Raw genomic sequence first — 17,458 nt, 5'->3', positions numbered from 1 at the left:
CATCCTATTTAAATGCCATTATGTTTGAGTTTTGAAAAATAATATTTATTGTGTTTATATGATTACAAAAATGTATTGCGCAACATTTGAAAAAGTGAGATGAACACATAGGAAAACAAAGTACCTATAATCTCACTCTAACATGCATGTACTATTAACATTTTAGAATATATTTTCTAGAGTTTTGCTGTGCATATATATGCATGTGTATGTATGCATACACATTTATATATACATTTTTTATATATACATTTTAAAACAAAGTAGAGATCATTTATCACATCCTGTTTTGGAATAAGCATTTGGACTTCATAATACTGAGTGAATATTTTGCTGTTTCAGTATTCTTGTAATTTTTAATACTTATGTCATATTGTAGTTTTATTATTTAAATTCAGCCAATGAAATTAATCACAAGAGAAACTCTGGAAGGGTTCAGATCAATTTCAGGAGAAAGGAACTGTTGTCTAGAAAAATGAAAACCACTTTTTGTTTCACCCCTGTTAAATTTAGTATTCAAATGCCATGTGTCTTACACACATAGGATGACAGACCAACAATGAGGAGTAACAGTAACACTGAGAAGGAAGTGCCATTGCTATGTAAAACCAGCAGGTTTGGTGGTACAGGATGATGCAAAACTTCATTCCTCCCACTGCTGCTCCCAACACATCTCCCACCAACTCACAGGTAGATGTCTGACAGGGAGACCTGAGCTCAAAGGCAAATGTACTTTCAAGAAGAATGAATAAACTAGGGACTGTTTCAGTAAAGCACTTTACCAGGTCATATCCTTCTGTCACAGTGATTTGCACAGGTCTGCCTGTTGATGACACCTGCTCCATATTGTCACTTGGGCAAAGTCCCTCTGATCTTCTTTGGTATCTGTAAATATAATGAACCAGTTCCCTCATGTACCAAAGCCGCGTAAGTACCCACCTTACATCGTAACCAATACCAGGGGAGAACCAAGGGGTATGCCACAGTCCAGAATCGTTTGGAGCCCTTTCCATCCCTTGCTGCCTGCTAAACAGGCAGTGCTTTAGGGAACTGGTCACAAGGATGATTCCACTGGCTAGTGCTAAAAAGATCCTTATACATGTAACTAACCCATTAAACATAAATTATCATAAGACAAAAAGAGCATTCCCCACATTCTTCATAGTGTTCTTTGGCAGCTTTTTTTTCTTCTGATGTGCAAAGCTCAAAGTTATTTAATTTCTCTCTTACAAAAATAAATATTTTGATAACAAGAAAGAAGCAACCACATAGAATGGTTAGTCTAATGGGAAAAGACATGTCTTACTTAGTCAATGATATTTTCTAACTATATTACAACAGTGAGGACACACTTTCAAAAATAAATTCGATATCATTTTTGTTTTTAAGATCATGTTTTCTGACTGAATTCAAAGTAGAACTTAATTCAATTAAAATATTTACTTAAGACATACTGTGCTGAGTATATCTAAGACCGGGGGGTACAAAAAAGAAATACCAGCTGCCCCCAGGCTTCATAATTATTCTGCCTCTTCTCAACTACTCCCTCATTTTCCCAGTCACCCAAAAGTCATAGGTCACTTGTTCAACACAATGTCTCCACGCTCATTCAGGGCCTAAGTGGCCCTGGCAACTTTCTTACCAAGCTTACATCTGAAATGATCTTTTTCATCAGATCTCCTTTTCTTTTCAATAGTAGAGCATTAAAGTAGGCCTTCACCAGCCTGACTGTGGATGATTGCCTAACTTCTCTGAGCCTCAGTTCCATCTTCACTAAAATGGGTAACTTCTGACCTGTTTCACAATTATGGCAAATATCCACTTAAATAGTAAAACTGCTTAACCTATGAAGCACCGCGCAAATGGTATTATTAATAACGCACTGCTTTTCCTGAATACTCAATCACCCCCTTAAACACAAGTAATCGCTCATTCCTATTTACAGACTTTGAGAGTGCCTGGCCCCATGCCTTGTCTGCAAGAAGCATTGGTAGCGTATTTGTTGAACAGTGAATTCAAGAAATCTGGCTAGCTGCAAATTATGGTCAGGGCAGTCAGGCGGGGACTCCCCACATTCGTCATCTGCTCAGTACAGGCTGCAGAGGAAGAGTCCAAGGAGAAACAGCTTACATGAAGGAAACAATGTGACTGAGCGCGGGGTGGGGACGGGCGCAGTGTGAGCTTACTGCGGGGATCTCAGCGCAAAGGAGAAAACGGCGTCTAAGTGTGGCTTCGGGTGGGAGGCCTGAGGATGGCGGGAGCGTCCGCTCCCCAGCGGGGTCAGCGGCGTCTAACGTCTGTCCCGGAGTGCAGGCGCGCGGGGATGAGGTCTGTACGTTTAGCCTGACGCTGGGGTGGGAAGGCCGGGAAGAGTTTTTCGAAGAGCGATAGCTGTCCTACTTCAGGTAACTGCTGAAACGCTTTTTTCGCAACTATAGCAACCAATTACCTCTCGCGAGAACTTAGTTTCCGTAATCAGTATAAGTGTACCCAAGATTCGCGATAACATTCTCAGGGAAGAAAACGAGCTGTAGCCTAAAGGTGAGTGTCTGCGCCTGCGCTCCGTGAACCCTCCCTGTCTCGAGGAACTCGTTTCCGCAGATGACTGCCTTCAGTGGGTGAGAAGTTTTGGTTAAGAGCAGTTTTCCACCTTTGGATTTTGCTGCCTGGACAATCCCTTTAAATATCTCCATAAGCAGGGGTAGAAAAACCAAAAGGAAATTTATTTAAAGATAAAAGGCTTCATTAAACGATTTTGAAAACCATTTAAATCTTTATCCATGAAATTTACCTACAGAAAACAAGATCCCTGATCCAAAAAGACTTATGCACCCCTATTTACAACAGCCAAGATATGGAAGCAACCAAAGTGTCCATCAGTAGATGAATGGATAAAGAGGGTATATATACACAATGGAATATTATTCAGCCAGAAGAAAACAAATCCTACCACTTGCAACAACGTGGATGGAGCTGGACGGTATTATGCTCAGTGAAATAAGCCCGGCGGAGAAAGACAAATACCAAATGATTTCACTCATTTGTGGGGTATAACAACATAGCAAAACTGAAGAAACGATGCAGCAAACTCACAGACTCCAAAAAGGGACTGGCGGTTAACAAAGGAAAGGGGCTGAGGACGGTGGTGTGGAGGGAGGGAGAAGGGGATTAAGGGGCATTATAATTAGCACACATAATATAGAGGGGTCACGGGGAAGGCAGGATAGCACAGAGAAGACAAATAATGACTCTATAGTACCTTTCTAGGCTGATGGAGTTTGCAGGGGGGTTGGGGGGCAGTTGATAATATGGGTGAAACAATGTTGCTCATGTAAAATCTTCATAAGATTGTATATGAATGATACCTTAATAAAAATAAATAAATCTTTATCCATGAAAAATGCAGCTAAGAGTATTTTTAAAGTGAGCCTGACTCCATAAAAAACGGTATCTTGCCTGCCATTTGCAACACTTATGGATCTAGAGGGTATTAGGCTATAGTCAGAGAAAGATAAACCATGTGATTTCACTTACATGTGGAATCAAAAAACCAAAACAGAAGTTTCTATCAACGCTTAAACACAGAGAACAGACTGGTTGCCATAGGGGAGGGAGGTGGAGAAACTGGTGAAATTGGTGGAGAAAAAAAATTAGAATATTTGACAGTTTGATCTGGGTGGTTACCTGAGTGTACACACGTCAGAATTCTTTGATCTGCACACTAAGATTTGTTTTATTGTACATACCTCAAAAAAAAAAAAGCTTGGTTCTTACACACTGTTGGTAACAGTGTTATCCTAGTGCTCAATATTTGTATCATAAAGACGAAGTATATGATGTTAATGCAAAGTTTTAATGCATTTGAAATGCAACATTAGAGTTGGAATAGCCAAAAACCCAAGTGCCTATCAACGTAAGAGTGGATGAATAAACTTTTATTCAAAAAATAGCTTTTACAAAGCAGTCAAAATGAACGAATTAGTTATTCACAACATGGATGAATGTTAGCAGTATACATACTTTAAAAAGTATTTAAACTTTGCAGTGATTAATAGAGAGCTTTAAGGGGTTCCCACTGGCCAAATTGAAGACAATCAAATTAACAGTAATGGATTATAATCCTTTGAATAAAATAGGAATAATATGCAAGTTCACACTGATATAAATAAATGGAAAGGAAAGCTCTTTTTAACAGAAGGCCAACCCAAAATGGGGACGAAATGGAAATAGAGAAAAACTCTTTGGCACTCACTATAGAAATGGATGATTCAGGTAGGAATCTTCAATGGATGCTAAGGTTGGTCAGTGGAGGTTTGAAGAGGAATATGATACTGGAATGATTTTGGAGTATGAATTACAAAGGGGAAAATGGTGATTGAAGAAACCAATGTGACTAGGTAATCAAGGTTAACGTTAACAGTGTTGGAAGAAGTCTACACTCTGTATGACTCCTGATGAGACTCACTAGGAAAAGCAAAGCATTATTTTGTGGTATTCCTGCCATCAGAGAGACCCAGGTTGTAGGCCATTCTACAGAAAGTAAAGCCAGTACTCTTTAAAAACTGCCAAGGACATGAAAGGCTGGGAACTTTTCCAGATTAATAGATTCTGAATATACACAATTAAATATGTATCCTGATAGCATTTGGGACCAGAAAGGAAAAGAGACATTGTTGGAATAGTGGGCAAAATTTGAATGGGCTCAGTGGATTTGATGGTAGTGTTGTACCAGTACTGATTGCCTGATATGGAATGTTGTTTGCTGTTATGTAGGAGAGTGTCCCTGTTTGGGGGAAAATACACATTGGAGTATTTAGGAATGATGGGACATCATGTCTGCAGTTCGTTCTCTAAACCCTCAAAAGGTCCAGAGAAAGACTAATAACAAAGGATATATGCACATGCACACGCACATACTCAGAGAGCAGTGAAGCAATAAATTGTTAACTGTATGAGAATCTTGGTCACATGGCCATGGGAGTTCTTTGCAACTTTTCTATGCATTTGAAATTATTTCAAAAAAAGAAAGGGGGCATTATGATTAGCATGTATAGTGTGGCAGGGGCACAGGGAGGGCTGTGCAACACAGAGAAGACAAGTAGTAATTTTATAGCATCTTACTACACTGATGGACAGTGACTGTGAAGGGGTATGCGGGGGGGACTTGGTGAAGGGGGAAGCCTAGTAAACAATGTCCTTCATGTAATTGTAGATTAATGATACCAAAAAAAAAAGTTAAAACTATACACACACAAATAACACTCTCTGTGCAAACTCCTTGCTTAGGTTGCAAAGCTACCAGAGCCAAATTTCAAAAATAAATTTTATTTCTGCTAGTAAACATTAAAATTTTTTAAGTTAAGAAAAAAAGATCTTTAAAAGTTGAGTGTTGTAAGTAACACAAAGTTCTCAAAACTATGAAACTATTGAGTAAGGTATTTCTCTGAATTTTTTCCCAAGTGAGAGTTATGAGTGAAACTGCACTGAAATGACCATCCTACCTTATGCCTTACATACTTTTTGTACATATAAGCTAGGGTTAAGGTTCTGTCTTGGCTAGGAAACTGTTCTTCTAAATCACTCAAGATCTTAGCTTACTTAATACTATGTTTCAAGGCCTGGGCAAACAAAGATAAATAACAGGTATCACTTTATTAAACATAACTAATCCTCATTAGACTGTAGGATATCTGAGGGCAAAACCCCTTGTTACAGTTCTTTTATTCTCCCAGAGTGCTTAGTAGAAGCCCCTCTGTTTGAATTTCCTACAGTCTTTATGAGGAAAGGTATTCAAATGTTTTCTGACTGATTTCAAACATCAACTTCTGTATGGAAAACATGGAAAAGGGCTTTTTTATGCTATGGACAATACAGTAGTACAAAGAATCAGTACAAATGAAATCATCTACATGTACAAATCAATTTGGGAGCAAATGAAAATATACAATCTCTCATGAAAGTCTAACTCCTTAATCTAGGTTTGAAAGACCTGTGCTAAATGACATGTTATTTCAACAAATGCCTTTCTCATTGCTCTAGAAGATTTGTTTCTAGGTAGCTATTCTGTTATGTCTAAAGTCAATTACTGACAAGATTCAATAATAAAAATGTATTGCTCATCCTCAAATTAAAAGCAATCACAGAGTAAAAGCAATCACAATCAACATTTCAGATGGCTTTTTTGCAGAAATTACCAGCTGAATCTAAAATTTACATGGAAATGCAAGGGACCCACCCAGAATAGCCAACAGTCTTGAAAAAGAACATAGAGGACTCACACTTTGCAATCTAACTTATTATAAAGTTACCATTAACACATAATCAAGGACAGTAAGCAAGACATAAGGATAAACAGAGATAATTGGAATAGAATTGAGTTTAAAAATAAAACTCTATGGTTAGCTCATTTTTTACAAGAATGGCAAGACAATTCACTGGAGAAAGAATAGTATTTTCAATAAATAATTCTGGGAAAACTCGACATCCAAATGCAAAAGAAAGAAATTGGTCACACACTTCACACCATGTATAAAAATTAACTGAAAAGATTAGAGACCTAAACGTAAGAGTTAAAACAGTAAGAAGAAAACATAGGAGTAAGTCAGGAACTTGCAGTATACAAAGACGACACCTAAGAAAAATATAGAGAAACTGGACTTGATCAGAATTTGTAAGTTTTGTGCATAAAAGGACATCAAGAAAGTAAGTAAAAAGAACACACAGAATGGGAGAAAATATTTGTAAATCTGTACTGTTTGTATGTATAAAATTTTCTGCATACGTTATAGTTTTTGCATTTAAAATAACTTTCTGGCTGGGGAGTGACTGTCCCTCCCAGCACAGCCAATTCTTACAGATAGCAGGGGCCTAGCCAGGTGCTCCCAGTTGATATGCAAACTAGCCAATCCAGAGCCACACCTCCTGTATCTGGCTGGGCATTTCCTCCAGGAGGCAATATTCCTGTTTTAATCTTCCCAGGGCCAGGTACCAGGCAACAGAGACCACCCTATAGTCTAAAGACCACCAAAATCATTCAAACTAGCCAGTCCTAAATTGTTTACCCTACCCTGCCTTGCCTTTCCAACTCAGAAGGCCCAGTAAAGGCCAGGCCTAAGCAATACCCCCAGCCTACTGCCTTTTGACCTGTCTGGTATCTTTTCCCACATGGCTGTGTGTGTGCAGTACCTCCTGTCCCTAGGATATTAGAGTATAATAAATTGTTTTCCTGAGGTTCTCCTATGTCTCCTCTTGTGGTTGTACCTATTTCATAGAAGAATCCAAAATAAAATCATATGTAATAAGGGTTCACTATCCAGAATATATAAATAACCCTTATAACTCAACAGTATGAAGAAAATTAACCCAATTTAAAAATGGATATATTTGAAAAGACATTTTTCCAAAGATATGCCAATGACCAATAAGCACAAGAAATATGCTCACTAGTCACTAGGGAAAAGAAAATCAAAACCACAATGAGGTGTCACTTCGCCATCAGCTAGGATGGCTATAATTAAAAAGAATTATAGTGGTGAGGGTGAGAAGAAATTGGAAACCTCATTCATTGCTGGTAGGAATGTGTCACAGTACAGCTGCTTTGGAAAACAGTTTGGCAAATTCTCAAAAAAATTAAACAAAGGCTACTAGATGATCCAGCAGTTCCACTCCTGATTCTATAGCCAAAAGAAAACGTGTCCACACAAAAACTTGCACATGAATATTCATAGCAGTATTATTCATAATAGCCAAAATGTGGAAATAACCTAAAAGTCCTTTAGTTGATGGACAAAATTGATATAATGGATTATTCAACCATAAAACAATGAAATGTTGAGTCATGCTACAACACAGATGAACCTTAAAAACAGTATGCTAATTGGAAGTAAGAAATAAAAGGCCACATATTACATGACTCCGTTCACATGAAAATTCAAAAATAGGCAAATCCACAGAGGCAGAAAGTAGATTAGTGATTGCCAGGGGCTGGGCAGGGGGAGAGGGAATGAGGAGTGAACACTAATGGGTATAAGGTGTTTTTTTGGATGATGAAAATGTTCAAAAATTGATTGATTGTGGTGATGGTTGCACAAATTTACAACCACTGAGTTGTATATTTTAAAACAACGAATGGTATGATATATGCATAATAACTCACTTTTTTTAGGTTTAAAATACGTTGCTCATATCTTAATACATTACCACCTGTCTCATCTTCACCAAATCTTATCACTTACTTTCTCAAAGCCTAGATCAAAACTGAACTTTTTCAATGAAATATTTTTAAAGTAATTACATCTGTCTCAGACCATTATCCTTCTATCTAAAATGTATCCTATTGTTGCCTCATATTAAAATTGTACACAGGTCTATCTCTCTAAAAGTAAGACTGTATCTGATACCACGTTGTATGTCCCTTGGTACTTACTCAAATGTTCACTGAATTATAACTGATCTTTACTATACTTCCTATCAATTTTTAGGATAATCATTACCAATCTGTATTAAATATATGCTTTATGTCAGGGAAGTTGACACAAAGAACCCATAGGGTTTTTATCCTCAGCAAACCTTATAATCTAAAATTTATAATTTCTTTGTATACTAATTTTTGTTTAGAACACCCATTAGATTACATAACTCCTTTCTCTGCATTCTCCCTATCTATGGTAATGCTCAACATACTTAATAAGTAATTGCTCAGTTCTGGGGATAGGCCAATGGATTTTGCCATCATCTTGCTGTACCACTGAGCTTCTGAACTACTTCTCAAAAGAGCTAGCATTCAGTGCTCCCAAGGAGATGCTTTAAGCTTCATTCACTCATTAACTGAGCACCTTTGCGTATCAAGCTTCACTTTCTGAATCATGACTAAATTGCAGCTAATTAAGTCTTTGATGAATATTTTTTTTTAAATCAAGTCAATAAAAATCTTTAGGGAGTTTTTGTAAACATAAAAGTAGGTTATATATTTTATGCATTTAAACACTTAATTCCTTAAAAAAAATTTTTTTAATTTAGGCAATACTAATCTATTTTCTATGAGGAAAGTTCAGTTTTATAAATACAGGATACCAAGTTAGATAAAATAAGATGCAAATTATTCTTCCAGGCCAAAAAAGCTAAATTTTTTTAAAAAGTAATTAAACGCACCTCAACAAACAAAAAGCAAATAAGTCAATTAAAAATTGGGCAGAGGATTTGAACAGACACTTCTCCAAAGAGAAATTCAGATGGCCAACAGGCACATGAAAAGATGCTCTGCATCACTAATAATCAGGGAAATACAAATTAAAACCACAATGAAATATCACCTTACACCAGTTAGGATGGCCACCATCCAAAAGACAAACAACAACAAATGTTGGCGAAGATGCAGAGAGAGGGGAACCCTCCTACACTGCTGGTGGAAATGTAAATTAGTTCAACCACTGTGGTAAGCAGTATGGAGGTTCCTCAAAAAACTCAAAATAGAAATTCCATTTGACCCAGGATTTCTACTCCTAAACATTTACCCTAAGAATGCAGCAGCCCAGTTTGAAAAAAGACACATGCACCCCTATGTTTATCGCAACACTATTTACAATAGCCAAGAAATGGAAGCAACCTAAGTGCCCATCAGTAGTTGAATGGATAAAGAAGATGTGGTACATATACACAATGGAATATTATTCAGCCATAAGAAGAAAACAGATCCTACCATTTGCAACAACATGGATGGAGCTAGAGGGTATTATGCTCAGTGAAAGAAGACAGGTGGAGAAAGATAAGCACCAAATGATTTTACTCATCTGTGGAGTATAAGAACAAAGAAAAAACTGAAGGAACAAAACAGCAGCAGACTCACAGAATCCAAGAATGGACTAACAATTACCAAAGGGAAAGGGACTGGGGAGGATGGGTGGGAAGGGAGGGATAAGGGGGAAAAGGGGGCATTACGATTAGCACACATAATGTAGCAGTGGGGGGGGGGACATGGAAAAGGCAGTATATACAGAGAAGACAAGTAATGATTCTATAGGATCTTACTATGCTGATGGACAGTGACTGTAATGGGGTATGTGGGAGAGACTTGATAATAGGGGGAGTCTGTAACCATAATGTTGTTCAAGTAATTGTATATTAACGATACCAAAAAAAAAAAGTGATTAAAGTTCTAAGATGCTGTCAACTATAAATGTCCAGTGGACCTTCCAGGACTTTGGAAGGCAGTCTGTTTTTTTTAAACTCAGCATTATAACACAGAATTAGAGGTTGTTCTGATTTTTATTCAATTTGGTATCCTGATTAGAATAAGAGCAGTGAGAACTATGCTTTACAAACATTGCATTATTACTGCATCATTGTGATATGGCTTTACACTGATAGTATACAGAGAAAAAATAACATTGGAATTAAGGCTACAACCACATGTGCAAACCAAGCACACAGCCTAACACAGTCCTTATAAAAAACTCTCTTGGTTAGGTGTTGGTTGATATTGCTGCATGCAGGTCAATCATTGCAGGACAAGCTTTGTATAGCTTCATTCATTTAAAAAATCTCTATTGGCCCACAATGGCCAGAAGAAGTCTTCGGTAATCCCCACTTGTGTCACTTGCAATCATTGTGCCCAGGGTCTTCTGATACATCTGACTGAACATCTGTTTAATTTGTACAAGGTCAATCTGCATGCAAGAAATGGTATTTTTAATGTTAGAAAAGTTGTCAAAAGAAAACTGGTATTATCACTATGTCATATATCTGAAACTAATACAAGAATGTATGTCAATTATAATCCAATTAAAAAAGAAAACTGGTATTTATTGAGATTATTCTTTAATAGAGAAAATATCCTAATTATAATCAAAGCAGAGGGGAAAAACACCAAGGTGACTGATATTTTATAGTGAGCATTCATACCAGTGCTAGCATCACCCAATTAAGGTCTGATTCACTGTTCTGTAAAAAAATATATTTTATTTTAAAAACCACTTGATAATATGGCTACTATAAAAAACACAGAAAAATAAGTGTTGGCAAGGATGTGGAAAAGCTAGAACCCTACCTTTGGTAGGAAATGCAAAATGGTATAGCTGTTGTGGAAAACAATATGGTGATTCCTCAAAAAAATAAAATAGAATTACCATATGATACAGCAATTCCACTTCTGGGTATAAAGTTGACCCTTGAACAATGTGGGGTTTAGAGATACTGACCCCCATACAGTCAAAAATCCTCATATAACTTTTGAATTTTCAAAAACTTAGTAACTAATAGTCTACTATTGACTGGAAACCTAATCAATACAAGAAACAGTTGTTCAAGCACATATTTTCCATGTTATACATATATACATATAAATATACATCATACTTTACTTTTATGATAAAGGAAGCTAGAGAAAATCTTTTTTCAAATTGTTGCAAATCTCCAAAAAAGGTCTTCCGATACATTTATTGAAAAAAATTCAAGTATAAGTGGACCTATGCAGTTCAAACCTGTGTTGTTCAAGGAGCAACCATATACATAAGAGTGAAAGCAGGGGCTCAAACAAGTATTTGTTCACCCATGTTCACAGAAGCATTGTTCACAATAGCCAAAAGGTGGAAGCAACCCAAGTGAGCATTGACAGATGAAAGGATAAATAAAAGGTAGTATATACATATGATAGAATATTATTCAGCTTTAGAAAGGAAGGAAATTCTGACACATGCTACAACAAGGATGAACCCTGAAGACATCATGCTAAGTGAAGGAAGCTAGTCACAAAAGGATAAATATTGCATGATTCCACTTATAAGAGGTTTTTAACCACCTAGTGTGGTCAAATACATAGGGATAGAAAGTATCCTGGTGGTTGCCAGTAGGAGGAGAGAATGGGGAGTTTGTGTTTAATGAGTATAAGTATCAGTTTTGCAAGGTGAACAGTGATGGTTGCACAGCAATGTGAATATACTTAATGCCATTGAACTGTACACTTAGAAATGGTTAAAGTTTTATGTTATGTATATTTTATTACAAGAAAAAATCCTGATTAGAAAATTTAGGTCTAAGAACAAATTAACAAATAACTTTTAAAACAACATACCGTGGTTGTCTTTTTAAAAATGTTTTGTCATCTTTAGTATAATTTAGTAGTGTATGCTTTCTTCCAATTAAAAAAAAAAAGTCCTAAATACATATAGTCAAAGAAAAGAAAACATTTGAGGCTATATTCAGGTAAAGATATAAAGATAAGTCATTTTTAAAGTTATTTTATAAGTAACAAGGTATGATAAATTTCAAGAATTTTAGTATCTAATGAGATTAATGTATGTAGTACTTGCTTTTTACATAAGCAAGGTGAAAAACAAAAGATGAACATCTTCCTACTTGTCATAAACTAATATTCTCTGTGGATGTCAAGTAGGAAAATCTCTTGGCACTAGTTTCACTGGGGTATAGTTGCCTGCTTCACTAAAGCAAGCCTCTAATGGCATGAGGAAAGTCAACACAACCTCTACCAGCCATGATAAGGAGAGTTCTTTCTTAACATCATTCCTGAGGGACTGACAACCAACTAAAAAACTTCTAAGAAAGCAACATTCAAAATCAAGTAAGATCAGACTAAAAAGAGAAAGCTTCACCTCACTTCGAGTGACCACAATCCTGACCAGGGTGGAGTCATCTGTGCCAGCACCTTTCATAGAATAGTAGAGCCTCTCAGCAAAGAAGGCAGGGCGATTCAGGGCACACTGCACTGGAAGGTAGAGATACTTCAGACATGGAAATCAAGACTGGACAAGGGTGTCCACACTTTAGATTCATTTATCATTTGTAGCCTTCCTTTGATCATTTCCTATGTAATCATCTCAGAAATCTGAGATGGACTGAAGATGTCCTCCCCCTTGATTTTTCTCAGTATCCATCTATCTTTTCAGCTGCATCAGCCAGGCTACCTTCAATTCTAGAAGATTCCCTGTGGCAAATAAATTCCATTTTCTCTCCATAGAAACAGTAACTTAGATTCTTTACATTTTTCTACTTAACATAAGAAAGTGGGTACCAACTGTGTCCTGGTGATATCTTATTTAAATGGAATTAAAAGGAACAAAATCTGAATTCTAGAAGTCAAAACATATAACTTGGCTGAGAGAAGGATATGAGATACACTACAAAATAAAAAGCAAAAGACAAATTTGAGCAAAGATTTGAGGATGGTAATAAGAAATCTGACACCTTTTCTCTTAGGAAAATTAACTCAGCAAAGTCTCTTCCTACGGATAGTAGAGATGTACTTACTAACTGTACATTATTACTTTAGCTAAGATTGCTATAGTAATATTTGTAAGACATTCAGTTGCTAATACCAATGTGTTACTAATATTCCTTTTAGCTGTCTACTCTCTCTGAGAATGAAATTTCCTTTTCATCAGACATCTGAATGTCAGGACACCAGGAATTAGGTTTTTAATTTCAAAAGGAAGAAAGGTCTCATTGGGCTGAATATTTGCAAGTGTTTTTTTGTGGGGGGCTCATTTTGGTTTTCCCATTCACCTTAATGGCAATCCTACCATCTATTATATATTCTTGCACAAAGGAATAAAGACAAAATAATTCCAAAACAACCCATTTGATCACACCAACCATTCACAGGGAATTGCATATAAAATTATAGGATTAGCTCAGCCTCTGTCCAATCAGATTTCAGGGAGGCTATATTTTCATCACTTGATGGGAACAACTATTTAAAGCCTCACTCATTTACAAACAAAACAAAACAGAACACAAAAGTATCTTACAGATGGTCTTCAAACCACTCTCAACATTTCCGGAAAACTCACGGCCAACACTGCTTAACAAATCTCGATTAGCCATCTGCAAATAAAAAATACAGGGGTTAAATACGATTTCACTTATTTGTGGAATATAAAATCAAAGCAAAAGAGAAGGAACAAAACAGCAGTAAACTCACAGACACTGAGAAGTGACTAGTGGTTACCAAAGGGGAGGGGTGGGGACAGGTGGCAGGAGAGGGTAAGGGAGACAAAGGGGCACAATAATTCACAATCACATATAAATTGGTCACAGGGATGGTAGTACAGCATGGAGAATATAGTCAATGACTCTGTAATATCTTTTCTACATTGATAGATAGTAACCACACTAGAGGGGGTAAGGATTTAATAATATGGGTAACTGTTGAACCACTGTGTTGTATATTTGAAACCAACGTAAGATTGTATATCAATGACACTTTAATTTAAAAGAAAAGTATAGGGTTTTAAATATTTTCACACCTTAAAACAGAACCCAAATCTTCAAAAGAAAAGCTCATACCCTGGAATAAGCTTCCATGGTAGCTTTCAGCTGAGGAAAGCTTCTTGTAGCAAGAATCATGTTAAAGCAAGATTCATCTGTCCCTAGTCTCCCCTCACCAGCTTGATAGAGACGCTGAGCATCTTCCTGAGCCAACTGGTGGTTAACATTCTGGTTTTCATCACGATTTCCCTGCAAAAGAAGAAGGTAGGAATTTGAAGAAAATGATACAAATTCCATTAAAAAACTTTTTTCTAATTTAGTCCCTTTTGGATTTAAAGGGATAATTCATTAAAGACTAATGCATAAAGCTTGTTGTGCATTATCTTTCATTTCCAAAGACATGTAAGTAGTATTTTATTACATTGCTAACTTCAGGTTTTACAATATATGATCATGGTGCAATGAGATTATGTTAAAATGAGAGGTTTTCAGCACTTTGAGAGCTAAATTAAACCAGAAAAGTTTTCCATAAAACATTATACACATATGCACAGAAGAAAAATATCTCTATGAAGAGATAAAAACTATCACTCAAATGAAGAAATTATAATTTTCCTTAGCTGGGATTTAAGATCAGTATGCACTATACTGAGTTCCATTTTGTATTCACTCATGAAACTAAAAGGTATGGAACTTAGCTCTGTGCCAGGCAATATTAGGTAGGGTTCTCCACAGAAACAGAATCAACAGGATGTGTTGGGCAGTAGGGACCCAAGAAAAACAAGGTCCCTGCCCACAGAATTTAAATCAAGCGAGGGAACATATAATATGGAGGCCTCATGAACTTCCTTTCCTTCATCCAAGTGTAATCTTAATATATAAGTATTTATTATGAATATATACATAAAAATGGCACATGAGCTTTTTAGCAGAAGTTATAAGTAACTCAAGTTCTGCTAGACTGTGCCAATTTTTATACTAAACCTTTCCTTGGGCTGGGAGGAAAGGAAGGAGAGAGCAAGAGAAAACTCCAAGCCTGAATAAGAGTAAAGCTTAGATAGGTAATTGGTTTCTCTCAAAAACAGAAACCAAAACCCAAACCCAAACCCAAACAAAGGACAGGTTGCCCTCTAAAGTCTCACGGTCTGCCTGAGGAACAAAATGGAGAGGTGTTCCCTGAAGGTGAGAAACTCTTCTGAGGAACACTCAGCACAAGGAATATGTAGAAGCATATTGTAAATGAGTAACTGAAGACAGCCCAGGAAAAGGTGCTAAGAAAAAAATTCCCAGATAACTGCCTTTGGATTCAAACACACAATATAATCCAATTTTCCTAGGAAGCCATTCCTCTGAATGGCTCACTCTCCAGAAGAGGTCCCTTTACTTTGTGAAATGGCTGGGCCTTGAACCCTCCACAAAAAGACACTTAGCACCTCATGTAAAGTCTTAATAATAATTTTTTAGTGTTTAATCTCTGTTACTGCTTTTCTCTGTCTTGCTGTTCTTTTTAAATGCTCACCTAACTCTCCAGCTCTGTCATTCCATTTTAGGTAAATTCAATTTTCTCCCCCCCATTTGAAGTCTCTTCTCACTTCCACATCTACTCATTTTAGTATGCTATGTTTTCTGAAACTACCTCCCTTTGCTCTGAAGGGTCTCTTCTCTACTTTTATATCCCTTAAGGATGTACAACCTTGTCCACAAGCAGGATAGCCAGCAACTCCTGATACTGAATCAGTGTACAAGTCTTTTTGCATCATTTTTTTCAACTGTACCCTTATTCTAGATATGTTTACAATATCATTCCAAAGATCCTATTTGGAGAATTTTCATCAATTCTCCAGCACATTTGGGGAATCAGAATAATGAAAGTGCTGATCACAGCTGAACTGGAAACCTGAGACATTTTTATGCATTTCTGATTCTTCTTATACAGGTCTTACCTTGTGTAGCACTTGCACAACAGTCCTGCATATCTTCGTTGATGGTCCAACTTAACTGGCAGTACAATGCTATGCTTAAAAGTATAGATTCATCCCTCTGCTAAGACACAGAGCCTCAAAACAGGCAAACTTCTGATTCCTTACAAAAACCAGAACTACAGAAATGCATCTCAATAGTGACTACAAGAAATTTGTGCATTGGCTTCTGTGCTGTCCCTCTTAAAGGCTGGCAAGATTCCAAGGGGGCTATGAAAAAGAAGAATACTCACTGGCTACAGGCAATGAAGAATGCTTTCTCCACCAATACACATTCATGCTATACTCACCTGGCACATGGATACAAGCAAACGTTCAAAATGCCCTGATGTATCAGACCTAATATCCTTTTCAAGGTCTTGTCCAAATTCTGATTTATAACATCTCACAATTTCTCGGATTTCCTGATTTGTTCTTGTGCACAAAATTTCAATCAGTACACGTTCCTGAGTTCCTACTCCCTACGTGAAAAGAAGGGAGAATTATACAAAAGAAAAACAAAATCTCTAATTAAATCTTACTGTTCATCAAACATTTCTTTGGTCTCCAGACCTGAAAAGCTCTATAAATTCAGATGATATAAAATAATGTACTGATTTAGTTACTATAAATTCAGAACTGCCATAATTTGTGGGGTTTTATATCTGAAATAGAATTAAAATATTCAAAGTAAATGACATATAGTACCTTCATTGCATTCCATAAACTCCAGGCATCATAATACGTAGGTGGCATGAATAGGGCAAGGATCAGTTCCTCCATATTCCCACTTAACTCTGATCTGAGATCTTTGATTAAATCCTGTTTAATTACAAATACAAAATAAGTATATGTGTTCTCCAAATTTTGTTGCTTAAATTTTTTAAGGAAAACACAAAAAGATGGAATCGAATTGCTTTACGCAAACCTAAATTTAAAATCTGAATTTTAAACACCAAGAAATAATATATACATTTAAAGTCTGTTACCCACAAGTAGATGTATTTTATTAATTCTATCAATAAACACTTCTTACTGTAGTTCCACCACTAAACCAGGTACAAAGACAAGAGATAAATGAAACAAAGAATAATTCAAACTAACAAAATGATAAACACATGTTTAATTAGTATAAGAAACTATTGTTCTGTGAGAAAGCAGAAAATATAATCATGAGTTTTTATTTGGAAAGATGAATATCTAAAAAGATATGATAAGACAGCTTCTACTCCTGCATTAGATGAGTTAAGTAGCAAAAATAAACAACAGAACATGTTGAA

At 36.4% G+C, this 17,458-nt stretch overlaps 2 protein-coding genes across 11 annotated transcripts in view; both read right to left on the bottom strand.

The window, feature by feature from the left end:
* CFAP70 (cilia and flagella associated protein 70) overlaps positions 1-2,323 on the bottom strand; it is a 170,969-nt gene extending 168,646 nt beyond the window's left edge. For 5 of the 8 annotated variants that reach the window (XM_073240871.1, XM_073240872.1, XM_073240873.1 and 2 more), the window contains exon 1: positions 783-2,110. In XM_073240871.1, the coding sequence (XP_073096972.1) occupies positions 783-1,121 (339 nt within the window). In that variant the 5' untranslated portion in view covers positions 1,122-2,110. Of the gene's footprint in view, positions 1-782; positions 2,111-2,130 lie in introns of those variants that run through there. The other 3 variants (XM_073240876.1, XM_073240875.1, XM_036998903.2) reach the window with 3 other exon arrangements.
* A 7,921-nt stretch (positions 2,324-10,244) lies between these two features.
* ANXA7 (annexin A7) overlaps positions 10,245-17,458 on the bottom strand; it is a 38,076-nt gene continuing 30,862 nt past the window's right edge. For 2 of the 3 annotated variants that reach the window (XM_017663025.3, XM_017663026.3), the window contains 6 exons: positions 16,887-17,000; positions 16,490-16,660; positions 14,299-14,469; positions 13,761-13,836; positions 12,606-12,718; positions 10,245-10,664 (listed from right to left, as the gene is read on the bottom strand). In XM_017663025.3, the coding sequence (XP_017518514.1) occupies positions 10,542-10,664; positions 12,606-12,718; positions 13,761-13,836; positions 14,299-14,469; positions 16,490-16,660; positions 16,887-17,000 (768 nt within the window). In that variant the 3' untranslated portion in view covers positions 10,245-10,541. The remainder of the gene's footprint in view (positions 10,665-12,605; positions 12,719-13,760; positions 13,837-14,298; positions 14,470-16,489; positions 16,661-16,886; positions 17,001-17,458) is intronic. The other variant, XR_012133177.1, reaches the window with a different exon arrangement.

This window comes from Manis javanica, chromosome 7 (assembly GCF_040802235.1).
Source record: "Manis javanica isolate MJ-LG chromosome 7, MJ_LKY, whole genome shotgun sequence".
NCBI lineage: Eukaryota > Metazoa > Chordata > Mammalia > Pholidota > Manidae > Manis > Manis javanica.
Note: the sequence above shows the minus strand (reverse complement) of the source record. Positions and strands in the feature narration are given on the sequence as shown.